Here is a 26,815-nt window from a genome sequence, read left to right on the forward strand (position 1 = left end):
ATATGAGAATAAGTAGCATCCAGAAAAAGGCAGTGTACTTTTGACAGTCCAGGAGTTCCCACGAACATTAAAGAGGCATTTAGCGAGAGAGAGAGAGAGAGAGACAGAGAGACAGAGAAATAGTCTGCAGCTAAATTCATTTGCCACCCATAGTTCCATTTGTTAGATAATTGAGCTGAATAAAATGTTTTGTGATTCGATGCCAAACTCGGTGTTGGTGTGTAAAAAAAATACAGTATATGTCAAATCAAATAAATATCAAATAAAATATATTCTGTGAAACGCTTTGAGAGATGTCTCGACGATGTGATAAGGCGATATATCAAATGCAAGGATTATTATTATTACTGTATTATTTTTATTATAAACAACAACTCTGTATTCTACATAGTGCACTGATTAGGCAGAAAATGTGTGGATTAATTAATATTGAATTGTTCAACGTTATACATTAAAACATTAGTTTCTTACAACATGAACTTAAAAAATACTTAGAATTTCCGACAAACAAATGTATACAGTAGTGATTTCCTGCGATTTCTCCACCTGTTCACACACTTTCCATTTTCTCACTTGTTAAACTTTAGGGCTGGATACATTTGTTTGAGAAACCTTGCTGCTCAGAAAATATATAATATATAATATTATATTCGATATTGCATTCGATATAGCACCTTATCACGTCTTGGAGACGTCTCAAAGCGCTTCACAGCATACACTGTCAAGTGAACTGATTTTATTTTGTGCCAGCAGCCAATTATGCACAGCAGTGTCCCACAAACCGTCACGGATTGTGAAAAAGGAATTTAAATACTGCATTATTGAAGCATTTCAAACTTTGGTAGACCACACCTGTTTTTAACGAGTTGAGTTTAAGCGATCAAAACACTCGCTTCTAAAAAAAAAAGTTATACGTTTTTCTGGTTTAATACACTTTCGGACTAACTTTTGAACCAATGAGATAAAACCGTTAAAAAAAAGTGTGGGAGAGACAGACATCGCACCACAAACCCTGGGTTTCTTTCCCTTTTGTGGGTTTTATTTGGTTCCTGATGCCCAGAAGCGGCAAACACTCTGGCGGGGTGGGGTGGGGGGGGTGGGGGGGTGGGGTGGGCGTGGGGTGGAGCAAGGAACCTCGACATTAATCCCAGATTAGATGTTGAGTAGAAATCAATGGGTTGGATTTAGCTGGCAAAGCTTCAGTCAGTTCCACAAAGTGATAGGTTCACAAAATGGTCAACGCTTTGTGTTAACTTCTTAGATCCGGACTCAAATCCTTCTTTCTATTGGATGGCGATGGTCAGAAAGGAAGCTTTGTCGTGAGCGTGAATGTGACCGAGAGGGTAAAGGTATAAAAGTGCTTCCAGAGAACGAATTTGTTGTCCGAGGTCTCGCCGGAGGAGAGGCGTTCGTTCTCTGCTCTTGGTTTCTGCTGAAAACGAAATAAAACGACTTGGTGTAAGGCAGGTAGGTGAGCAAATCTCGTTGTATTGCATTGCAAATCTGTTGAGAATCCGTCTTGCACAGTCCTATAATCGTCGATGCAACTGCAGCTGTTCATAAGACTATTCAAAAGTGGCTTGAGCTGGAGAATGAGATATCAGCCTCCTGCAAAAAGTACCTATTTAGGAAGTTCACATATACATTAAGAGGAATAACATCCATTCATATGTAAAGTTTTAGGTCTAGCTGACCCGTCACCGAAAACCAAGAAGAAATTACTTACACAAAATGATTTAAACTGCAATAACAATATAATAATAATATTAATCCTCGCATTTGAATCTCAAAGAGCTTCACAGGATTTCACTGCGAAGTGTACGACTGTATTTCGAAGGCCAACACACCGGCCAATTTTGTGCATCGACCAACCTCCCAACAAAAAGCCAGAGTCGGAGGAAAAGTAGCCCAGCGCTTCTCAGGACAGGAGGGAAATCCGTTCAGCGATGAAACGTAGCCCGGTTCGCAACCGTTGTGGCGAGTCTCATCTTGACCCTGAACGTTAAGAGGATTTGCAGTAAAGATGAAGTGTCTCAAGTCGTGCCTTTTGTTAGGCGCGAGATTTTTTTTTCTTTTTTTACGCAATCCCCTTCGTAACCTCGGAGATACAAAGAGCTCTGTGCTGTGGCAGAGCTGGAGTTTTTGTCTGGAGGAAACTGATGCGAGAATGAGGATCAGGCTCAGCTCCTTTGTTCACCAGGATTCTTGTGCGGAAACATTAACTCGGAGGACGCTGCTTTAATCGCCAAAGGGTTTCTTTTTCAGTCGGTCCCATCCATTCAATCTACTGTCACTGTGTGGAATTGACTGAAGCTTCGCCAGCTAAATCTAACTGTCGAGCAACACAGTTCGACCATCTCCTGAACTAACAATATCCTCCGAAGCGCTTCGAGACGTCTCGAAGACGTGGATAAGGTGCTATATCCAATGCAAGGATTACTATTCTTATCCCGCAGAATAATAACTTCATCGGAATAATTAATAATCAATAAGGACCCTTCCATGCGCTACTTCGCTGTTCACGCTGGACGGATGTCTCAAAGCGCCTCCCGGGATTCGCTGTGTAGTGTAGTGACTGTCGTATTTGTAGGGGAACGAAGCGAGCAATGTGTGTGCCCACAGCGACATCCCACAAAAAACAGGAGCGACGAATTATCAGGAGTTTACTGCGCTCAGTTTTGATGGGATTTACGAGGGTTTTTAACCCAAATGCTTAACAAGCGGTTTTAGTTGTTTTTTTTTACCTTTCCTTCCAGGTTTGTTGACCGGGGCAGGACACGGGACTAACCTCTCGTTCCAGCGAAGGAAGATGGACACCGTAGGTTATTACACAGGCAACAGCTACTGTCTGCACAACACGGGTTCAATGGCTGCAGGGTTGAACTTCCACCAGCCGGCGTCCGACCAGATGCAGCAAACGCGGACAGCGAAACAGCCGCTGTCACCACACACGCTCACCGTCGCAGAACGATTAGCCGGTAAGCCTCGCCCTCGCCGTAGACACCGAATATCACTCAAAGGATTGTTATCCGATACATCAGATAATAATCCCTCATGAAAAAAAACACCCAATAACAATTTGGTCACTTCAATCCACGGCTGTTTGTGGGAACGCTGCTGTGCGCAATCGGCTGCCGCGTTTCACCCACAAAATGCGCACTTTACAGTATATCCTGTGAAGCGCTTTGAGACGTCTCAACGACGAGATAAGGCGCTATATCAAATGCAAGGGTTATTGTTGTTGTTACTGTGAACTAACCCAGAGCGTTTGCCTCTTTGGAAGAGATCCTGCTGGAGGTGAGGTACGGGAGCCAGCACCAACGACAGAGACGGACCCGGACAGCGTTCACGTCCCCACAGCTTCGGGCTCTGGAGAAAGCGTTCCAGAAAACACACTACCCCGACGGGGAGACCAGAGAGCGACTGGCAGCCACCATCAGCCTGCCCGAGGCAAGAATTCAGGTACCTTTTGGAGAGACAACAGCTCGAGGTTAACACAGTGAAGAATAGAGGGTTTTTTTTTGGGGGGGGGAGGGGGGAGGTGGTGGGGGGTGTTGGTTCAGTTGGGTGTCTGACACACGTGGAAACCCATCACCATCGCATGAGTGTCTCCAAACCCAACGGAGAATTCCTTGCTTCCCACCCGCCCACCTACACGCGGAAATTCCAGGGATAGATTGTCGGAATGAAGGCACAGGGGGAGGTGGAGGAGGGTCTTGAGATGAGCCTGGAAGCTCCGGGATGGATGGAGTAATTATTTTAGGCAAACTGGTTTGATTCATTCGTTTGCTCCAGGTGTGGTTCAAGAACAGACGGGCCAAGCATCGCAAGGGGCAGCAAAGCGCGGGGAAAGACAGAGTCGGGGCTGAAGAGGACGAAAGCCGCGAGAGAGAGGGGGAGCGCGGAGAGGGAAACAGGGGGAAGCCCTGGGAAGGCGAACTCTCCGTCCGCGGGAGGGAGCCCCGCTCGACGGGATCCGTTGGCTCCGCAGAAATCCCCCCGCGACCTGCGTTAAGAGCTGCGCGTAACAGAGCGAAGCCAGCAGCGTGTGCGCTATCTGCTAGTCCAGGTGAGGTGCTGCTGAGCTTAAAAAACAAGAACAACAGATTGTATTTGTTCAGCGTCTTTCACGTTGGGAGGATGTCCCAAGGCCCTGGACGGTCGAGGGTTTCGACCCAAGATCCCACGGTTGACTACTTGAAAACAGAAGGGAGTTTCTCACGTTGCATTGGCCCAAAAATCCCTCGGATAAAAGTGGTCGCTCTCTTCCTGCTGCTGCGCATTTCATTTCCTTAATGAAACAGGAGCTCATCCCACGACCGTCTGCGGGGGACGCTGCTGTGGGCGATTGGCTGCCACGTTTCGCCTGTAAAACACAGTCAATTCACTTTACCGAATATTCTGCGCAGCGCTTTGAGAAGTGTCAACGATGTGATAAGGCGCTGGGTCAAATACAAGGATTATTATTATTATTATTATTGTTATTAAAGCCAGTTTCGGCTGTGAAACCAATTCCCTTTCAACAAAGCGAGTTCTTTGTGTTGCAGATTTGGTCCCAGAGAGCAGGTTAATCAGCCCTGGGCTGGGGGAGCGTGACACTGTGCAACAGGATGTGGGTGTGAAGAAGCACGTTCGATATCCCATCGCTTCAGCAAGTACTTTTCTCCGGGATCCCCGCTATCGGATCCAGCCCGGGATGCCCACTTCCTTTCTGGACGTTAGCGCAGATCTCCTCCTCGCAGCTTTGTACCCCTCGTATTGCCAGGGTGTCTTACACGCTCGCCAGGCTTGTCCTAATCTCTGCGCCCATCATACCCAAACCCTGCCACCTCTCATCCAACCTCAATCCGCCAGCTTTGAGAGCCTGTGACTTGATTCCCAAGGAACATGCCAATCGCTTGAGCCTCGACCGCCAATAACTGCAGAGGTTTCTGTTTGAGGCGGATCGATGAGAGATGCCATTTATAGTGGACGACGTTGAGGTCCGACACCAAAATAAAAAATAAATAACAATCTACAGCGGCTCTTATTTCTTCAGCTTCGCTTTGGTGTCAGCCTGGCTCACTCGGTGTCACTCTTGTCTCTCAGTGAGTCAGAAGGTGGTGGGTTCAAGCTCCCATGTGGTTGTCCAGGTTGACATTCCAGTGCAGTGCTGGGGATGGGGTGGGATGGGTTGGGGGGGGGTGGGGTGCGGAGTGTGGGGGCGATAGGCATTGGGGGAGCATGGTCGGAGGTCCTGTCTGCTGTTCAGTTAGAGATCCAGTGAAGTGTTTTGAGGTGCCTCAGTGATGTGATAACCCACTGTATCTCATGGAAGGATTTATTAATATGTTGTGTGATACATTAGTGACCACAATGCTCTTTGTGTGGGCGGTGTTGTTTACTGGTCATTGCTTTGTGACCGGATATTGAGGTTTGGTGAGATATAAAACGCCCACCTGGTATCACACGCTCAACGCTCTTATATTTCTTTCGCATCGTTGGAATAGTTCCTAAGTGGGTGACCTATTTACCAGTTTCCATTGTTTGCCCGTCCTTAATCAGCCATGAAAGGTATTATCTCTCCACGCCATCGCGCTTCTTTTCCTGTAAGCTTCAAAAGCCGATGTAAGGGCCAGTAAAGAGCTTCCTAAATGTAACCCACCGATTATGGCATCTTGTCTTATTCAACAACTTGCACTTAGGTAGCGCCCCCCACCCCCACCACCTCCCAGGCAGGGTAGCGACTCAGTGCGCTTAGATTCAACCCATCGTCCTGTTTCACCTCACCTGCCCTTACCCGCCCCACCGCCAACGGGGCAAAGCTTTCAGCTTTTCTGCCCCTGCACGCCTTAACTCCGACTCGGAGTCTCTTCGACTCCCTCCCTTCCCCTCGTTCAAGTTCCGACTCAAGACCTACCTCTTTTAACCACGTTTAAGATCAGTTCACTTTACAGTATATTCCGTGGAGCGCTTTGAGACGTCTCACATGACGTGTTAAGGAGCTATACCAAATGTGAGGGTGATTATTACTATCATCTTTAACTTTCTCCCTCTCGCTTCCAGAGATCATTGACTTTCATGGCTGTTTGTGGGACGTTGCTGTGCGCCAATGAGCTGCCACATTCGCCCACAAAAATGCACAGTTATTGCTCCTTACAGTACAGCTGCGAAAGCGCTTTGAGACGTTCTCCCTACAGGAAATGCGCTGTACTGAATGTTAGGATTCTTGTTGTTCAGATTTTTCTGAGAGTCGTTGCAAATCCAGGTCCTATTTCAAATGTATTTATTTTCAAGTAGCACAACACAGCCCCGTAAACATGTGGAACGTCATTATAATTATTGTAAAAGAGGTGCAACAGATGCGTTGATGTATTTGCTTCCTCCTTCCTTCGCTGCATCTTGGGATTTTTGTCATTGTCTAAACCCAACAAATAAAAAAAGAAAAAGAAATTAATCAACAAACAAACAAAAACCCATCAATCAATCGATCAAACAATCAATCAAATCAATATTTCACTGGACGCTTTTTGAAGCACGTTGCGTATACAAATGGCAAATTTACATAACGTTCCAATGGTGAAGAAAATGTGGGTTAAAAAAAAATCAAACTGCAACCATTTTGAACTTTATTTTAGAATATTCTCCATTAAATGTGTACGAAATCCAACTACAGCCTGACATTGGACTTGTTTGTAATGATGACAACCATAATAATCCTTGCATTTGTAATTTTCAGCCTCCTCCACCCCCCCACCATTTTATTTCACCCTCAATATAATAATAATAATAATCCTTGCATTACAATAATGCCAATTTGTTAGCCGTACGCTAACAACACAACTTGTATTTATGTAGCGCAGGGTAGAGTCTTAGTGCAGTTAAAAATGAACAGCTTTAAACAGCTGTAATAGATAGAAATAATAATAATTGGGTCACTCAATCCACGACTGCTTGTGGGACACTGCTGTGCGCAATTGGCTGCCGCGTTTCGCCCATTTGAAGACCTTACCTTTTCTGTTTGCAAACCCAAATGTAAGAGGCAGTCGTCAAAATGAGGAAGAGAGCCGCTTTGACAATGAGGAGTAAATAAAGGATGAGCGGGTTCCCTGCGGGGGGGTGGGGGGGGCCAAGGAGAGAAAGGAAATAATAGTAATAATCACAAAATAAGGCAAGGGTGGAAAGATTGCCGTGAATCTTTCAAAATCTATCGTTACACTATTCGCAGTCAGAACATTTAAGACATCGATTAACAAAGACTTTTGTGTGTATTATACCCGCACACAAATACATATTAATATATATATATATATCAATTATAGTAGAATACTATATCACCTTAATATTCTGTGAGGCGTTTGAGACTTCTTGAAGATGTGATAAGGAGCTACAACAAATGCAAGGATTACTATTATTATTAATATATATCTGGACATTCTGAAACGCAAAGTAAATAGAGCAAATCTAGACCCAGACGGGATTTCTCCCCAGCTGCTGTGACCGCATAGTTTGTAAGTAAAAGCAGAAGCCGATTTGCACACAGCAGTTCCCTTCCAACACTGAGCCATTATTTGTGGGGGGGGGGGGTTCAGTTGGGGGGGGAGATTGCTGGCCAGGACACTGGGGAGAAACCCCCTTTAATTTTTTTTAATAGTGAACTTTTTAACATCCAAACTAAACAGACAGACGGGGGGGGGGGGGGTCTTGGTTTAATGTCTCCTGCAAAGGATTGCAGGTCTAATCCAAAGTGCATTGACACAAGGTGGATTGAGTCAATAGAGCCAACAGACACTGTATAATAATAATAATATTCCTTGTGTTTGATTTGATGTAGCGCCTTATCACGTCTTCGAGACGTCCCAGAGCGCTTCACAGAATACACTGTGAAGTGAATCTACTGTATATTTTGTGGGCGAAATAAATTCAAGAAAACTATATTGTGTATGTAAAATAAGAGGGAAATACCTGTCTACATAATTAATTAATTAAGTATACCCGGAAAAATGAACGCAGTGGCACTCACCGTCAACCCTCACGTTGATAAATCCTGTCGCTGTTATTTGTGGCGATAGATGTGAAAACACACAGCAATAGTAAACTCCCGAATCTTCGTCTCGGAGGTTGAAAAGAGTCAGAACGAATTTTGATCCGGTGGCTGACAGCGTCTGGTTGCTGATCTCCCCTCTGCTTCTCGTTGCCGAGGGGTTGCAGGTCTCATTCCCCTTGGTCCAAAACACCCTGAGCGTGTTGTTCAAACGCACGTCAATCCTCACTGTGCAGTGGAGCTCCAGGGAACTGCCCTTTAAGCCGCTCACAGTGGAGCCAGGAACCGTCACCTCGAGCTCTTAGGGTTGAAAGGTAGAGGCTTATGTTTTTTTGATTGATCTCCGCACGGACGATAAGTTATTCATGGGGTAAAGCAGGAGGAGACCCTCCAGGGGGAGAGGGAGAGAGAGGGAGCGGATTCTATTCCAGCAATCTATCTCTGGGATTTCCAGGTGTGGGTGGGAGGCCTGGAATTCTTGGTTTGGTTCGGAGACTCTTTAAGCCACGGCGATGGGTTTCCGCGCGTGTCAGACGCCCGGCCGACCACACGATGGCCAGCGATTGCCACCGTGTGGCGATAGCGTGGTCCGAAACGTATCGCGAGGTGGGGTCCCGTTAACCTAGAACGGCTTCGGCACCTTACCGGTCACTAACGCGCTGATCCTGTGGCCCATCGATGTGGCTCGGCTGTAGCTGGGCAGCCGCGCCTGGCACTGGTAAATCCCGCTGTGCTCGGGGCCAGCCGGAGAAATGCGGAGGAGAGAAGTCACGGCGCTGGGCTCCGAGTGAGAGGAGTCCGTGGTATGATTGACAAATTCGTCCAACTGGCTCAGTGCGGTGCAAGCCTTCGAGGTCCACTTACACCAGGTTATCTCCAGGTCAGTGAAATTCGCGGTGCAGAACTTAGCCTTGCACAGGAGAGAGAGTTCCTTCCCCGCCATGGCATAGACCCTGGGTGTTAGATGCAAGACCTTTATTGCACATCGTTTCGCATTCGCACCTGCAACACAATTAAAAAGAAAGCCATACTGTACTTTACTGCGGGTTAGAGGTATTGTGAAATCTTAATCGATGGCGTGAAAGCAAGTTGCGATGTATTTTCATTACTAGCAGGCTGTTGCAGGCTCTCCTCTTTAATGTCTACATGCTCCCGCTTGGTGGCATCATCCGCAGACATGTGGTCAACTTCCACATGTATGCGGATGACACCCAACTCTATCTTTCTGCCCCCACCCTGAACTCCAGGACCACTGCTGTCCTGACAGACTGTCTGTCGGACATCAAGTCCTGGACGAGGGCAAATTTCCTACAGTTGAATGTGAACAAGACTGAGGACCTCCACACTTCAACTCACCAGCCAGTCAGGAACCTGGGTGTCTTGTTCGACCCTCAACTGTCTTTTCTCCCCCACATTCAAGCCATGACTCTCCTCTTCGACCATGCCATCGGCCACCCCCCTTCCCCTCCCTTCTCCCCCCTGACCCCAGCTCGGGTCTGAAATGCTGTACTCTGTCCAGGCCCATGGGACGTCCTCCCGACGTGAAAGGCGCTGTACAAATGTTGTTGTATAAATGATATGGGTGCGTAGCTAAATACAGTAAATGCTGTTTATCGTGTGATCGCTCAGAGGAAAACTTGATCGCGATAAATAATCCGTAAAAAAAAAAAAATTGGGCTCACTCAATCCACCACGGCTTGTGGGGACACTGCTGTGTGCAATTGGCTGCCGCGTTTCGCCCCCAAAATACACGGTCAATCCGCTTTACGATATACTCTGCCGAGTATCTAGGAAACAAAGGCCGCTAAGTTCATCAAACGCGAAATAAAAAGAGAAAAAAAATTCAGTTTTCACCTTGTATTGTGCACATCCACCAAGCGGTTAATAAAAATACCATCACAAAAGGCATCTTCATCGATCCACCACATTGTCCCCTCATCCTAAATTATGGTCAGGGTGTTGGGCTGCCTCCTAAAGCAGAGCTTCCAACGCGCTTTCAAAACAATCCAGAAGCTTCAAAGGAAATGTTCGCACCGTCTCCTTTAGATCGAAGACTCAGTCAGGGTCCCGTAGTTTGCTTTAGATTGTGCGTATGTACGTGTGGCTGTGTCTGTGAAACCACATCTCACGCTGGTGGCACCAGTAGTTGAGGATGAAAAAAACAATATGCAAATATCAATGACGATGATTCTGAGCCAATAACCGAAAGGGTTTTGTCCTCTTTAACTCACCGATTCCTTTTGTTTTATACTTAAAAAAAACAGGAAATTGCAATCGTCAAATCCAGTTACCGTCCAGTTTCGATATGAGGGCTTCAAGCCCCCTGGCTTCAGTCCAACGTCTTGTGGAAACTGATGAACTCAAAACCGGTGGTTTTTTTCCCCTGAAGCTTAGGATGTCACATAAACTCATACATATGTGGCACGTCTTAGTCTGGTTTGGATACACTGATGATGGGCTTAGATCATCCGACCGACTCCAACAAATAGAGATCTTGGGTGAGTATTTGAATATTTAATTCAATACAAAATTATCATTTTTTTGTTCGGGAGCCACCTTTATTTGTGGTGTTATAATAATAATAATAATCTTTGCATTGTGGTGTAGCACCTTTCACATTGGGAGGACAGACACCTGTTAAAATATTTTCCTGGTTTGACACCTTCCCAATAAAGGCAGCCTACATCTGCAGTACACCACAAGATCAATCCCGCCTGTATTTATAATAATAATAATATTTCACCCAAGTTGACTTTAACCAGGAAAGAACTTAGTCCAAGGGGTGTAAGCCCTCACTGAACCACTCAAACCTAGTGCTGGGAGTTATTTGTGTATCTCCGCAATGAAAGCTCTGATGCTTACCGTTTTCTGTTGGCAACGATCAAATACAGAGTTAACTCAATAGCTGTGGCTTTCCGTCTGCTGATGAATTCAAGTCCTATAAATGTATCTGCCCGCTTTCACTTCTCCTGTGGCAGAATTTAAGACTGTTCCCTTTTCATTCCTGTTTTTATTCTGTAAAATGACAGTTTTAATATTTTGGCTGCCGAGGGCCAGATGTCCTATTTGAGTCATGTCTGCGGGCCGCGTAATCAATAGTTTTGTTTCTCTTTCGGAAACATAACCGGTAAGAATCATATAGAAATCCTACGTTAGATATTGTGTCACTGCGTTACTTAATTTCACCATTTTTTAGTTAAAATGCAAACTTTGAACAGGCAACGTAAAAGTTCATACAAATTCTAAAACGAAAGTACACTTTTATCAGTAAAGTAATATTAATAATATTTGCATTTGATATTCAGCCCCTCTACAAGATCATGGCTGATCTGTACCTCAACTCCAATTACTCGCCTTTGCCCCATATCTCTTAATACCCTGACCTAACAAATATTTATCCACCTCAGTCTTGAAGATGTGAATGGATCCAGCATCCACAGCCTTTTGTGGCAGAGAGTCCCAGATTTCAACGACTCTTTGGGTGAAAAATACTGAAAAACCTGGATTTTACAATATTTAAACATTGTGGGTGACAGTTCAGGGCAACAACCGAACACACGTAAATCCCAGGACACAGAACACACAGAAGCACTTGTGAGGTAAACACGGTTAGAATGAAGATTATTTTAGGAATCTGTGGGATTCAAAAGGATAGCGTAATACAGTGTAACTGGACTTCATATTCTTATAGTATTACTTGGCAGCTTTTAACCAGATGGGTTTTGCTGTTTATTAGGAACACTGTACCATCTGTCTGAAAGGAAAATTCAAAAGCATTTTAAGAATATCCAGTAATTGATCCACTTTTCATATCAAAGCTTTCACATGCGAGGCTTGTCGGGTGCAAGATATGAGCAATGTAACATTTGAGTGACTGATGACCAGCCAAGACATCGATGCAATTGGAAATGCAGCTCTCAGTGAAGGTCAGATGTCATGAAGGTCTCTGGCAGGAAATCAAGATGCATTGGTAAACTGCCTCTGGTGATGTTATCTGCTGCCTGTTCCATTAAGTCGGGTGGTAGCGGTTAATTTTGTTTGAGAAACTGAAGGTTATCGTGGGGTTTGAGGCAAGATTAGAAGATTCGCCTACAAAATACGTCACTACACTTTACAGTAATTCCTGTGAAATGCTTTGAGACGTCTTCTCGATGTGAAGGGATTGGTCACTAAAAATTAAAGTGCTGTGGTCCTTAAGGAGTATTGTGCATTTGCATTTAAAATAAAAAGATCACAGGAGGTTGCAGCTTCTAGTTGAGTTTGCCTGTTCTTAATTTACAGCATAGATTTGCTATACACACTCTCACGCTGGACCCAGAGGTTTCAATATATTTCACCTACAAAATAGTTGATTCACTTTGCAATATATTCCGTGAAGCGCTTTGAGACGTTTTGAAGTCGTGATAGGGCGCTATATAAAATGCAAGGATTATTATTATAATAATGTGATCTAAAGTCACAGTAGGACAAGTGCAACTCAGTTCTCATTTATTCACAGCACTTGAATGCTAGAAATCTCCCCATCAATTATTTCTTACCTGTGTATCCAAAACATTACTGAGTGTTACAGTGGTTTAGAAACTCGCTGGTAGATGTGGTGTGACACTGTTCAACCTGCGCAACTGACGAGACTAGAGGACCTCGTAGTTTAATTGCAGCTTCTAGGTTAGTTTGCCTGCTCTTAATTTACAGGCAGGCGTTCAAGATTTTAACAAAGGCTGGAGAAAAGTACAGGCTGCCCTGAATGAGGAAAATGATAATCTCCTACTTGTGTCCATAATCCTCCTGCAGCTGCACTGTAAGCCTTTGTGGGTGGGTTTAGGTTGAGGGAAGGGGGAGAGAAAAAGAGAGTGAGTGAGGGGTGCAACAGAACAGTCATCGCAGACAACTCTTGTTCACCTCTCAGTGGCCAGTTAAATGAATAACACAGGCTGAGCGAGATCTGCACAACATCGGTCCTTTCCAGCATAATAAACCTCGACTTGGGGGCAGAGGGATTTGCCCACCGCACGCACAGTCACTGCACTTTACAATATATTCTGTGAAGCGCTTTGGGATGTCTTACCGACGTGAAAGGCACTCAACTAAATGCAAGGATCATTACAGAAGAACGAATGCATAAAATGAGAATGTGTGCGCGGGCGGCTGTGTTTAAACACATTCACATTCCATAAAAATCAATATCAGAAGCTTTCCCTCTTCACCCCAACAGCAACTAATTACACTTGTATAGCGCCTTTCACATCAGGACGTCCCAAGGTGCTGAACTCCAATAAGCAGGCAAGTGTGGCAACACTTTTAAGTTATAACCAACGCAGCCAGCGGGGTAAACACATGAGCTGTGTGTGTATATATTGTGTGTGTTGTTTGAGAAGGGGGTGGGTGGGGGGGAAGAGAAGAGAAGAGAACGCTGGTGAGAAAGCCAACAAGGCAGCACACTCGAATTGGGAGTCATTTCAAGTTTTACAATTTTATTGATTTATCTCGACACAAAAGATACAGCAGCTTGTCATGTTTTTTTTTGTGAGAGAGAGAGAGAGAGAGGGAATGTTGATAGTAAATTATTTTATAACACATTGTCCAAAAATCTAGAATCAACACACAGGATTCCACAAGAGAATTCTACATGCTAATCTGACCCTTCGGCCCGTTGAAAAAACAAAACAAAACAAAAACCCAAACACCACGATTCGGAGGGAATAAACATTAATTAAGACGTGTTCAAAGTAAATGATCAGTCTCGGACACGAACGGGTGGACTACTTTTGGATTCACGGCTGCTTGCACAGCATCACTACAGTTCAACTCTTCAGGAATGCAGGACCATTTGAAACACACAAAACCAGTTCAGCACACCCTAGGAGTCTGGATAGTTAAATGCTCTCGCTCACAGGGCTCTTTGTTACCAGCGTAATACAGACAGCTGCATTAATGACAGAATCGGTGAAAAGTAATGCAGAGTAGAGGCCAAGATCAGAGGAGAGAGAGAGAAAAAAAAACCTAACACGCAATCAGGGTTTCTAACTGCAAACGACTGTGAAGATAAATAATGCACATGCCTTTGTGTGTACGCAGTTCATGCTTTCAGGGGAAAACATAACACAGAGCTCTAGTGCCATTTACAACTGCGGGTTCTGAGACGGCCTCAGCACTTTTCAGTCAACGTCTGCTTCAGTTCATCAAGTAGATTTCCCAGAAGGGTAGCATCACTGCATTTGCCATCCACAGACACTGAGCAGTCACCCTGGCGAAAGCAAAACAAAAGTCATTACTTCAGAGAACAAATGGGGACATAGGAGCAGGACATTCAGCCTCCTCGAGCCTGTTCCACCATTCTATTAGATCCGCCTTTGTCCCATTATCCCTTGATACTCTGACCTAATAAAAAAAAATCTCTCCACCTTAGTCTTGAAAATTTTAATATCCAGAAAGTGCAAGGAAAGTTTTCTTTCATATTCACTATTTCGTCTCAAAATGGATTTAAATATAATTCACTGCATTTTTTAAAAAAGTAAATAAAAAAGGCAACTATTTTTGGGCTGGTCCTCAAACAGCTTTTACTCTGAAATGTTGAAAATCAACATCCTTGAATCCCTGGGACCCACTCTTTGGTAGAGCAGGTGCTTAAGTCAGTTTGGTTCAATTGGTAAACAACAACAACTTACATTTATATAGCGCTCTTCATGCCAGACGGCGTCTCGGAGCGCTTAAGTCTCGACTCTGGATCAGCCAGGACGCTCAGCTGGGTAGTTACACACACACTCCACACCAAAGCTTGGTGCAAACTCAAGACCTTTAGCTACTTTCTACTGTAAAGTTTTCTGAGTTTTCAGGATTTCTGAAATGGACATTGAGGTAGAAGAACTCACCATTTTCACCAGAAGACACATATGATGACCTTGGATAGAACGGCTATACATTGATGCACAGGAGTCGATTCGCTCCACAACTGGGGAGGGGGGAGAGAGAGAGAGAAGTCACAAGATGGAGATAATTAAATCTCCTTTAGGTTTCGAGTTCAAAGCTTCTTATAACAACAACAACAACATGCATTTATATCATGTCCGAGAGTGCTTCTTACAATCTTATTTCACTTTTCTGTGGCACCTCAAATTCCCAGTTCTCAAAAGAATATTCCCATCTCCAGAAGTTGAAACTGAAAACATGTGTAACACAAACCACTCCAGATGGAAGTGAACATCCCACATGAATTGTAATATCACATCTAACCTTTAAGAGTCATACGTCACTGTAAAATAATCTGAAGTCTAGCTGGCTCTCATGGAGGAAATCAGTACCCAAAGTACCCAAAGCCTTGAATGATAGGCCATTGTTTCACTAACAAAACAATAAGAGCCTTAAGGGTAAATCTTTTTAACATCAAGCTCCAATGAAATATACTGCCACTTAATCACATGTGCTTTACCCACTAAGCTAACAGTTATATTCCTGGATAATTGCTGTTCAATTTCCTGCTCCATTTGCACTGCAGTCAATATACTATTTGAGATGATGAGTTCAATAAAAGTGGACTGGTGTCTCAGGGCTGGTTTTCAGTGAGTTAGCATGAGTGGGACAGATTTCCACCAGTGTGTTGGCTGCAATCTTACAAGAGGAACCTCTGTTAACTCTACATCTGCACTGTTGCACTGTTACATGTGCTGAGCAGCAGGAAGTACAAAGTTAGCCACACACACACTCACTCACACACACTCACCACAGCCCCCACACCAAGCACGAACTAAGCAGCAGAGTGGAAGAGCGCAGATTACCTGAGAAATGGTGATGAAAGCAAATCTTTGCCAGAAGGAGCTGGAAGGAAACGGTTAAGCCGTCCACTTTTATTGAACTCATCTTCAGCTCACCGGATTCTAGCAGTTTAGCAAACGCGTCACTTTAAGAGAGAGAAAAAAAACAATTGGAATGATTTACAACAAGTCGTGTCTAATCCAGCGCACAAAATAAAGACATTACAAGAAATAGCCCATTCAAAACACCAAAACTACTTCAGTTCCAAAACCACAGGAGAAGCTTAATGACAATAAAGCGATTATCAAAAATGAAGTGGGAAAAAACGGCCGCTTTAGGTTTGCGCGACTAGGAAAAATACATGAAGCCACTGTCCTGTGTGAAACTGAAGCACTCACTTTGCTGAATTAGCTGAGTTCAGCCAGACTGCACTTCAAAACAGCTACACACGTTTACAGGTAGAAGAGTTTGACACAAACCTGTAACAAGGTGTGGTGATCATGTATGAAGTGCAAGTGAAGTGCAGCTTGAAGTCAAGCTTTTCGTGAGAAGATCCATCTTCTGTCTGGAAAGAATCGGAATAAATGAACTCATTGGAATTGAACAGAAAAATGTCATACAAGAGGGAAACTGAGTGGAGAGTACAAGAGGGAATTAGGAGAGGTCGAGGCTCGTATGGAGTATAAACACTGGCATGGATTAATTGGTCCAAATGCCCCATTTCATGATGTAATTTCCATGTTATTCTAGGCAAGTTTCAAACAAACTTTCCCCCACCCCCTCTGAACTTACTTTTACTATAAACGTCAGTGTTCCTTTCAGTTTCTGAGGCATGATGATGCTCTCGACAGCAAAGACAAACCGAGCTTCATTTGAAACCTCTGCAAAAAGAAAGGGAAATTCAACAGGTTAGGTCTACAAAAATTGTTAGCGAGAATTCAACAGCTAATGTAAAACTATAAAAATGTTGCATAAATATTGCTCAACAAGTGGATGATTATGTGTAACTCAATCACTCATAAAATATCTGATTACATTGATGCATGAGGTGAAGCTTCAATTTTATTTCAAAGGAAACTTTTGTGTGTGTGTGTGTATATATATATATATAAAGAAAACTGTTCTACTTAAGTTTTACCGCAAATCCTTGAAGGAACGATTCTACACATCCAATATTTTCTCAAGAAGTCAAGACTCTTACCTGGTGGGAGCTGAAAGGGAACCAGTACACCATCGTGTGCAGAGGAACCTTCTGGTCGGACCAGTTTAGTGTTGAGCGAGTCCAAAACATTAAACTCCATTGATTTGAGATAGCCACTGCTTTGGTTTTCAAAAATAATTGATACGATCACTTGACTTCCATCCTGAAGGTTTCCTTGGACATCATACGTCTAATAAATAGGGAATGTTTTATTTTAAAAAATTGAAGTACATTACGGTTAAGTACCTATCAATCTCAAAATATTCACATAACTCAGAAATGTTGCATGATTGACAATTAATTATTATTGCTGCTCACCATTTTAATGAAAGAATTTTCTGCAAGAAGATAGTAGTTGGACATTGGCTGCAAAATGAACAAAAAAGAAGCGGTCAAATATGGAACACAGAATTGGTGTAGGAATTTTTAATTGATGATTTGTCTCACTTTAAACATCGGTAGAAATGAAGTGCAAATAAATCAACGAGCGAGTGTCAAATGCTTCATTGGTGCTTACTGTATTTGTAAATTGTATTGCATTTGCCTACAAATACATAGTCACAGTGAAAGAGTGACCATGTATTTGTAGGCATTTCACTTCAGTGAAAGAGCTATCCAACTAGTCCCACTCCCCCGCTCTTACCCTATAGCCATACAATTTTTTCCTTTTTAAGTACCTATGCAATTCCCTTTTTGAAACCTACTATCGAATCTGCTTCCACCACCCTTTCAGGCTGTGGGTTGCAGACCGTAACAACTCTCTGGGTTAAAAAAAAAATGCTTCTCCCCTCTGGTTCTTTTGCCAATTGCCTTAAATTGGTGTCCCCTGATTACCGACCCATCCGCCAGAGGAAACAGTTTCACCCAATCTACTTCTGCTGCTACACCTGCGAGAGCTGCTAAAGTATAAATTAGCACTGTACCGGCAGGGGCTCATCATCCAGGTTACCGTTCGGTACAGATTCCTCGGTCTCTCCGCCACTGTGGTGTTTCTTTTTCTTCGATTTCTTTTCTTCTTTTGACTTATCCTTCTTGTGCTTTTTCTTCTTATGCTTTGAGGATTTCTAAAGCAGCAGTGGGTACAGGAAAGGAGGCTTATTATTTGGCGCCTGCTTTTCTCCCACAAAACGCAGTCAATTCACTTTACAGTATATTCTGTGAAGCGCTTTGAGACGTCTCGAAGATGTGTTAAGGCGCTGTATCAAACCAAAGATCATTATTACTGCAAATAGGAAAATCTGACGTAACTACTGAAGGGGGCATTCAATGTCAATGTGCATCGTATATTTGGGGGGAATCATGTTCGTATGATTCGATTCTAAGAGACGGATTGCTGAATTAAACGCAATCTAAAATGAGTTGCATTATTAAAATGGGTTCATACCTCAAGAGATAGAGGCTTTTAAGTTTCAGATATAAAAATGTAGTGCCCTAAAGCTTCTTAACATTAATTAAAGAGATCGTCAAGAATATGAACTGGCCTTTAGCAGAGATTAGCTCCGCACACGCAAAGGCCTTTCCAACACCTAAGAGTGATTTCACAGGTGGAAAAATAAACCCTGTTTTGCTCCTTGAAAATACACCATTGGTGTAAGTGACGCACAAAGGGCTCAACAATTTGAATTAATAGCAATAACAAATTCTCATTGCCAAGTTACTCTCAGCTCTATTACATTCGGAGGTAGAGTGACCTAGTTAGAATGCACCCCAGCTGAGTGCAGGTTTGCTTATAATATAGGTCCAGAGTAGACCTGTACTATACTGGAAGCTCGGTACTCCCAGATCCTGACATTAAAAAACATCCAATGCCAGTTGATCACTACCATTGCTTCCTGCCTGCTCGTGTGCACAGGACGTGCCGCTGAGGTAGAGTCGCAAAGAAACTGATATCAGCGCACTTCTAGCACGTAGCGCAGGAAATGATTTCAGTATATCCTGCACAGCATTGATACATGTGACAGTTTGGGTAATAATAATCCCTCCAAAATAAAACAATAATAAATTGGTCATTTTCAATCTACGACTGTTTGTGGGACATTGCTGTGCGCAATTGGCTGCCGCGTTCGCCCACAAATATACAGTCAATTCACTTTACAGTCTATTCTGTGAAGCGCTTTGGGACGTCCTCTCGACGTGAAAAGCGCTATATCAAATGCAAGGATTATTATTATTATTATTATTATTATATACACAGGACGTGACATCAACGGCAATCCTGAATAAAGGACCCGGAGCCTTTTAATTTAAGACTTGCTATAATGTATTTTGGGATCAGAGATATCACATTCTAACAACACAGCCCTACTTTTAATTTTTCACATGGAACTGCTTCAGACACCAAGTGGTGAAGCCGCCAAAGCCTCTGCAAATTGGTACTTACCGCATCTTCTTCCTTATCTTCTTGTTCTTTTGCTTTTCTCTCTTCTGGTTCAGAAACCGTTTCATTTACAACTGGCTCTGTCTGCACAAAAATGTGAAACATTTTAGTCACGAATTCGCGCAAAAGCATCCCTTTAATCGTCTACTAGCCGGCAAACGTGATGTGGGGCAGGTGGAAATCGTGTGATCAGGCTGCCAGTGTACTCACCTGCGATTGGCTTTGTGTAGGAGCTTTAGAAAGCCAGAAGTCCAGATCAGACGCCTTGATGGGAAAGAAACGATTATAGCTTTGAAGAGGATATAGTTCACAAAGCAGAAATAAAAATGCAAACCTTTAAATCGCACAATCGTGTACCCCCTTTACAAATTACCCAACATTTGCCCCTGAATAGACTGTTTGGAGGACTATTTGTTTCCAATATCATTAAAAAAGGTCACTCAATCCACGACCGTTTGTGCGCATTTGGCTGCCGGTTTCGCCCACAAAATATACAGTCAATTTGCTTTACAATATATTCTGTGAAGCGCTTTGAGACATCTCGAAGACGTGATCAGGCGCGATATCAAATGCAAGGATTATTATCATCATCATGACACTTTACTGACCTCTGTTGAAGCCTTTTCATTCTCTTCCTCTTTGGATACAGGCATAACATGGTCTTCTTTGGGGGCATCACCTGCATTCTCGTAAGACGTCTTATGTTTTTTACTAACTTTCTCTTTACTTTTCTGTGCCAGGGGAAAAAAAACACACACATGTGCAGCACTGATTGCGATCGTAAACCAAATTATTTCATTCTCCTCAGTCACCATTAAAATCCTTCAAGATTTATGAAGACTGGTAGCTCAGTGGTTACAGCACTCGCCTCGCGAGCGAGAGACCCGGGTTCGATTCCCAGCAGGGCAAAATGTTGGGCACATTTCCTTACTTCACACGCCTCTGTTTACCTAGCAGTAAGTAGGAACCCGGTTGTTTTAAATGTTAAAAAAAACGTTTTAAATAATAATTTGGTCACTCAATCCATGACTGTTTGTAAGATACCGCTGTGTGCAATTGGCTGCTGCGTTTCGTCCACAAAATATACACTCAATTCCCTATACAGTTCTATTCTGTGAAACGCTTTGAGATGTCTCGAAGACGTGATAAGGGGCAATATCAAATGGAAGTATTATTATGAAGATACCACGTACCTTTTTTCCTTTATCCTTTTTGTCTCTTTCTTTCTCTTTCTTTGACTTCTTGGAAGGCTTTTTGCTTTTCTCTTCTGCCGGGGGAGTTTCTAATTCGGGGCTCGTCTTCTCGGCTACTCTGTGTGTCCTGACGGGCAGTTTTTCATTATCTGCCAACGGCCTTTAAAAACCGCACAAGCACATTTAACTCCACTCGAGTTCAACTGGATTCGCACAAAGAACATAAAACGTAGAATGGAAACAGAGAACAACTGCTTCTAGTCAAATGCCCTCAAGATGCCACCTAGCACTTTGGTCAGTTTGGTTGATAACAAGGTCACGTTGACTAGAAACATTCAGTGAACAATCAACAATCACATTCAATTAGTTTTTCTTTTTCCTCTCCACCCGTACTAATGAACACGTCATTTGTATACGTTTACTAACAGAAGCGTTACTTTGACATTTGCCCACGTTAAAAATGCATTACGGTGTACAAAAGGTTTCGGATTTCGGTCATTCACTTCATCTATAATTTCATTTTCGGACAAAAGAACTCCAGCCGCGCTGAAAAGTAACAGCACACCACCATGCAAGCATTGAAGTGGGCAAATCTTAAGTTTGCGTCAACAGAAAATGGTTGAACGCATTTTCGCAACACACACCTTCTTGTAAGGAAACCTAAATCTTCCAAATGCAAGTCACTCGTCAAGTTTTAGTGTTTTTGGTGCAAGAAAAACATTGTCAAAATCCAGATAGCTCAGATATTGTTGCTACCCGACATCAACATCTGATTATGGCCACATCCGGGGTTAACCCTGTGAGATCTGAAGAGATTTCAAAGCCACAAAAATGCACATTTCTTGAATTCAATGTTAGAAAGATCAGCTTTGTCATTTCAAGTTTTCCTGAACAGAATCAAATAAGCGTTACCAGAACTCTGCAGATTTCAACGGGTTAAAAATGCACAACAACCCATCTTCACAAAGTCATGTGATTAGAAGATGATGGGGGGTCAAGCATTTAAGATTATTTCAAGCTTCTTACGGATAAACACAAGACATCACGTGTTTACATACCTTCCTTGTTTCATGGGATTTAGACTTTTGTTGGGGCAAAAAGATGGAAGTTTGTGCGAGCGGCAGGGGGGAGAATGATAGAGGAAAAGAATATGAAAGGAAGGAGTGACATATCAAGTGTGAAGAAAGAGAAGAAAGAAAGACAGAACTCATTCAGCAGCCATAAACCAGAAATACACATTATAAGCAAGAATTAGAGAACTTAAAAACTAAGCATTGATGTCGAACTGTTGTGTATTACGTGGATCCAGTCACATCTTCAAGACTGAGGTGGAGGATATTTGTTCGGTCAGGGTCTTAAGGGATACAGGGCAAGGACAAAGAATTGGACTTGAGATACAGATCAGCCATGGTCTTATAGAATGCAGAACAGGCTCGAGGGGCTGAATGGCCTACTCCTGTTTCTGTGTTCCTATGTAATCTTAGCAAATGTACCTGAAGTTATATTTGGAATGGCACTTGTCTTCACTAAAAAATAGATGTTTCTGCTGCGTTAGGCACATCACTGCAATTGCGTAAATTATTTATTGTGCTGAGATAGAAAACATTTTAGAGAGTAGACTTACAATGTCAACTACTCATACTCCTTTTAGAAAACTATTATTGCAAGTTACTTTAAAAAAAAACAAGTATGCTGTTTACTATTTCAAATTCAGTTGCCCATTTGGTTACGCTTAAGTATAGTCTAATTTTTACATGCTTAAAACATATTTTGCACATTTTTATTCCACTAGTACTGACTTTATTTACTATTATAACAACAACAAATTATATTTCTAGTGCTATTCATATTGGAAGGACGTCCCAAGGCGCTGAAATATTTCATTAAGACTACAGAACTATATATACAATACTATATACATAAGCTCTGCTAATGTATTGGCATCAAAGATGTACCCTTTGCGCCTGCTACATAGCCAGCTTTTAATAAGAAGTGGGCTGACTAGGGAGATGTAGAGTGAAGCTCAGAACAATTTCAGAGAAGGTGGGATTGAAAAAAAAGGGAAGAGAAAGATAAAGAAGAGTAAAGTTGAGGCAGACCATTCTTACACATCAAGGGGCTAATCACAAGTACAGGGCTCGGAATCGTTTGCCTGACACTCTCTCATGCAGAACACAAGGCACATTGAGAGGCGTGGGGAAGATAGGGGAGAAGGAGAACAAAAGGAACAGACAGCACTGAACACACAAAAGAGGCAGAATTTAAAATTCAATTCATAGATTTCTCTTCTCGATCGTGCCGAGGGCAAGGAATTGAATTTTCACAAGACAGTGAGATTTACTGAAAATAAATCAAACTTGAAAACATAAAATAAAAGAGAATCACACTCCGGGGCTGTTCACAGGTTTTAGCGATGATCATTCGACCAAGCGACACACAGCACAAAGGTCCTAAGTGCACTGAGCTTGCTGATCTCGGCCGGAGTAGAAATTAGGATCATTACAATTGACCAGAAAGAAGCAGCTGGGGGTTTAAATACAGAAAACGCCTGCTTCTGATCACAGTCCGATCACCCCAGTTTGAAGGCGTGTAGGTGTCAGGTGAAGACAGTTGAGACTGCCAACACTCGAGTGTTTAAGGAGAAAGTTCGGTGCCCAGAGGCCAACAGCAGTCCGGGTGCTATAATGTGGCTCCGCACACATTGGTGAGGGAGGGGAAACAAGGTCATCTTACACCGTCCTGATCATTGATCAGCATTTCCCAAACCACCATCTCCCATTGGAAGATATGCATGGGTGGATATCGTGCGAGGACTGACTAGATGGGGGCCTGGAAGCATTTCCCCCAAGGTCGAGCCTGCAAAGTCGAGGCTCGTACACAAGTAAAGCCCCAACTGAGCTAGGTATCAGGTGTCCCATGCCTAGAGAGTCACACTCCAGAAGGAGGAGAAAGTGGAGTCGAATCTGGAGAAAACGTATGAATGAGGGTGCTGTAAAACTACCTACAAAAAGGAGTCAATTTATAATTTAATGCACCTAAAACCATGCATCGCATTTACGATTCGATATTCTTACCGCTCACATCAAACTAAAACTGTATTTTCGTTAGATTATAATTGCATCCACAACAACAACGATTACATTTGTATAGCACATGACATAACAGGGGGGAAAGGCAATTCTAAATATAATGAGCCGTGCGGACTAGCAGATTTCAGGCTCTGTTCTGTGTTAATTCATCTCAGTTACCGATCACAGTCTAACAAATCCTTGCTGCAAAGTGCACACCTAGACAGGGTCAGGCTCGACGATATCTACCCTGGTCAGACAGCCTGTGAAAAACTCACTGGCCAGGCTAACACACGAAGAACAGTGACCAGAGCAAGGTACCCAGCGGGCTGTAGCCTTCTGTTTTGCGTCGCTCTCTTCACAAGAGGAGAGGAAACCGACAAAGAAATGATTTATGCAGGCAAATTCTGCCACAGGGAACCTTAAGTGCTCAAGAATAATCAGACTGCTGATCACACTGCTGCAATTCTGGTAGGTTAATTGTTATATAAAAATTACCTCGATATTTACTGCAATCAATAATTACCCAAAGGAAGTTTTATACTATCATTTGCAAACAAAGCATGTACTGATGCGGCAAAGGATATTGCATTCCCTCCCTCCAGCTTCACAAAAATAATTGCATATTCCCCAACATACTGAGCAAAGATATACTTACTTATCCAAATCAATGTCGAGGGCCTTGTAGGGATCATTTGGATCTTTATCATCATCATCGCTGGGCAAGGCATTCTGATTAAAATAAAATAGCACCCCAATATCATGTACTATAGCCAAAGCCTAATATTGAAGATTTAAATGTTAGAATTGCTCATCGGTCTCCAAACACAAAGAGAAGCCTTGAAGGAGGTGAGGGAGGCGAAGGGATTGTGGGATGGAGTTCCAAAGGGTGGGGGAAGAGAAGCTGAAGGCCTGACCACCGATGGTGGAGCAGGACGAAGCCCTCTGAGCGGAGGGAGTGAACAGGTTGATATGGCAACAACTTGTATTTATATAGCCCCCTTCACGCGGAGCAGTGTCTCGGAGCACCTCAAGTACGCTTTCCCACACAAATCCGTAGCCTTTAGGGATCGTCAATTTAAAGCCCGTTAATGACAAATAAAGAGTGTGGCGAGCTCTTGCAGAGTTGAAGTTGCCCAAATGTCAACCCACAAAACTCCACATCATGCTAACAGTTCACTCTGCACATTGTGAACTGAAGGTAAATCTAAATGAATTTAAGGGGGTGGGGGGGGGGTTGTTTGAATGGTGGAAATGAATTCTCATTCAAGTGATCATTTTACAATGGATTATTTGAGTAACTTAAATCTCCAATACACTTGGACAGATTTCATTATCCTTCCCAGGACAGAAACATTCTTCAAACCATCTGTCAGACTGGACAAAATCCATTATTACCCATGGTTAGAAGGTGACTAACAAAAGCCTTTTCACTACCAACCTCGGGCATTTCTTCTGTGATAATGTCCACGTGATGGACAGGAGCAATGTCCTCATCGCTTTCTGTGTGATGCGAATCATGGCGGCGTTTGCCCTTCTTGTCCTTCTTCTGTTTCTTCTTCCTCTTCTCTCGGTCGATCTTCTGCTGGCGTTCTTCTTCCAGTTTAAGATACTGATCTGACAAAGGCATTCCTGTGCGCATCAATATAACAATTACTGCATCTAGACAGCCTACAAATAAACTAAATGCCCAAGGAAAACGAAGTCAGTCAAGGTGCGGGAAGCTAGGGAAAATCTTGGGTGTTAGTCACATCTCTAATCTGTACTCCAGTTAATAGAACTGAGACAAGCCCATTCCCAGGTTCTCAAGTCATCAAGGCATGCATTAAGGTGCCATCCGCACGCCATGTTTTAAGCAAAAAAGAATTGCACTAACTAGGATTTAAGTTAATGGGAGTTTGACAACAAGCAGCCTGTAATATTCTACGTTGTGACATTTCTGCTGGCTTCAATTTCACCGATGTCCGCAGTGAATTCTAATTTTCTCTGAAACCCAGCGCTCAAACACCACAACAGATGGTCGGGTGAAGAACGTTGGCTTGAAGCAGATGAGAGCTGACTTGAAGCCAGCATATAAACAAGCACAAATTCCAACAAGGGATCTGGACATGTATGTAAATCTTAACTTTCATGTATTGCACATGGTTCATTCAGGTTTTCTTTTGGCCAATTATTTATTTAATTTGGGATTCACCAGCTGAAGCCATGAAAAACCAGGGGGGTATACCAGAGGCATACAGCCCAAACTGGGGGTTTGCAAAAGAACAGGAAAATTAGTGCATTTTTCTACACGTTAAACGTAGACCACACTATTAACTGCGCTGCTACTCTTTAATGCATTTCAGAAAACGTGTGCCCCAAGAATCAACAACTTTCAAAACTCGTCATATGATGGGTTGAATGATCATCTGTTGCTGAGTGTGAAAACTTGCAAACAGAGTTGGAATGAAAGCAAGCAGCTTCACTCACGTTCTTCAGGCAATGTGACATTCTGCGTGGCTGGCACACTATGCTAGCTATAAAACATCACTAAATAACCCCAAAGCAAATGACTCTCTCCATACAATAAATGGTATCTAGTGAACCAGAATAGTTGAGTCAATTACCTGGTACACGCAATGGTACAGAGAGGTCGATTTGTACCACAGGTATGTGCTCCACACCACTAGCATCTTGATAACTCTGAAAAGACAAACAAAATATTGGCTCAGCTTATCAGATCACTTATTAATACTCTACATCATTAACAAATTCAGAGAATCTCTTCTTTTGGAACAATGGAGCCTATTGAGATACTTCAGATAAGGCCCCTTCTCTCTGCTCTTCGAACACTGACCTATTAATGTCCCACTACCCAATCAGCCAATTATCAGAGGGTGAGCTTTCAGCCATTCTGCGCCACCCCACCCCCAGCTCTTTAGAAGTCCATCCTGCGATTTGCCCCCTCACTCACCACTTTTAAAACCTGTTTTAAGACCCTCTTTGACTGTGGTTTCGGTCATCGCCTCCTCGCCCCCTCACTAAAATCTAACCTCCATTCTGGTACAAATTTAACCCGAGACAATATTCACCTACAGATAGTGGTTTTTTTTAAAAATATGACAAGCAGTTACTATATTGTGCCTTCTTTCCGGTGGGGGCAGGGAAGTCAAATGGTTGAGCAAATCGCCAAACAACAAATGGGAAGTTTCAATTCTTAAAAAC

The 26,815-nt window shown here is 43.1% G+C and overlaps 3 protein-coding genes across 5 annotated transcripts in view; 1 reads left to right on the plus strand and 2 right to left on the minus strand.

Moving 5' to 3' along the window:
- The first annotated feature begins 2,809 nt into the window (after positions 1 to 2,809).
- On the plus strand, positions 2,810 to 4,870 carry LOC103182086 (diencephalon/mesencephalon homeobox protein 1-like). Its single transcript, XM_007898946.2, has 4 exons — positions 2,810 to 2,978; positions 3,284 to 3,462; positions 3,796 to 4,069; positions 4,548 to 4,870. Exons 1-4 carry the CDS (start codon positions 2,810 to 2,812, stop codon positions 4,868 to 4,870), a joined length of 945 nt encoding a protein of 314 aa, XP_007897137.2.
- Positions 4,871 to 6,248: 1,378 nt separating this feature from the next.
- Positions 6,249 to 10,158, minus strand: LOC103181916. Its single transcript, XM_007898704.2, has 5 exons — positions 9,878 to 10,158; positions 8,669 to 9,025; positions 8,003 to 8,323; positions 6,992 to 7,088; positions 6,249 to 6,400 (listed from the first exon to the last, which is right to left on the minus strand). The coding sequence occupies exons 1-5, from the start codon at positions 9,960 to 9,962 to the stop codon at positions 6,394 to 6,396; spliced, it is 867 nt and encodes a 288-aa protein (XP_007896895.2). The 5' UTR covers positions 9,963 to 10,158; the 3' UTR covers positions 6,249 to 6,393.
- A 3,309-nt stretch (positions 10,159 to 13,467) lies between these two features.
- The window catches only part of ap3d1 (adaptor related protein complex 3 subunit delta 1), a 36,774-nt gene continuing 23,426 nt past the window's right edge, over positions 13,468 to 26,815 (minus strand). Inside the window, exons 19-34 of one of the 3 annotated variants that reach the window (XM_042342639.1) lie at positions 26,218 to 26,293; positions 25,053 to 25,228; positions 24,270 to 24,343; positions 21,602 to 21,625; positions 20,544 to 20,703; positions 19,959 to 20,081; positions 19,561 to 19,614; positions 19,354 to 19,434; positions 17,897 to 18,037; positions 17,292 to 17,339; positions 16,974 to 17,163; positions 16,565 to 16,653; positions 16,252 to 16,337; positions 15,796 to 15,917; positions 14,893 to 14,972; positions 13,468 to 14,267 (exon numbers count right to left, since the gene is read on the minus strand). In XM_042342639.1, coding sequence (XP_042198573.1) covers positions 14,169 to 14,267; positions 14,893 to 14,972; positions 15,796 to 15,917; positions 16,252 to 16,337; positions 16,565 to 16,653; positions 16,974 to 17,163; positions 17,292 to 17,339; positions 17,897 to 18,037; positions 19,354 to 19,434; positions 19,561 to 19,614; positions 19,959 to 20,081; positions 20,544 to 20,703; positions 21,602 to 21,625; positions 24,270 to 24,343; positions 25,053 to 25,228; positions 26,218 to 26,293 — 1,623 coding nt within the window. In that variant the 3' untranslated portion in view covers positions 13,468 to 14,168. Of the gene's footprint in view, positions 14,268 to 14,892; positions 14,973 to 15,795; positions 15,918 to 16,251; positions 16,338 to 16,564; positions 16,654 to 16,973; positions 17,164 to 17,291; positions 17,340 to 17,896; positions 18,038 to 19,353; positions 19,435 to 19,560; positions 19,615 to 19,958; positions 20,082 to 20,543; positions 20,704 to 21,601; positions 21,626 to 24,269; positions 24,344 to 25,052; positions 25,244 to 26,217; positions 26,294 to 26,815 lie in introns of all 3 variants that reach the window. The other 2 variants (XM_042342638.1, XM_042342640.1) reach the window with 2 other exon arrangements.

The sequence above is a fragment of the Callorhinchus milii genome, unplaced genomic scaffold (assembly GCF_018977255.1).
Source record: "Callorhinchus milii isolate IMCB2004 unplaced genomic scaffold, IMCB_Cmil_1.0 Scaffold21, whole genome shotgun sequence".
NCBI classification, from domain to species: domain Eukaryota; kingdom Metazoa; phylum Chordata; class Chondrichthyes; order Chimaeriformes; family Callorhinchidae; genus Callorhinchus; species Callorhinchus milii.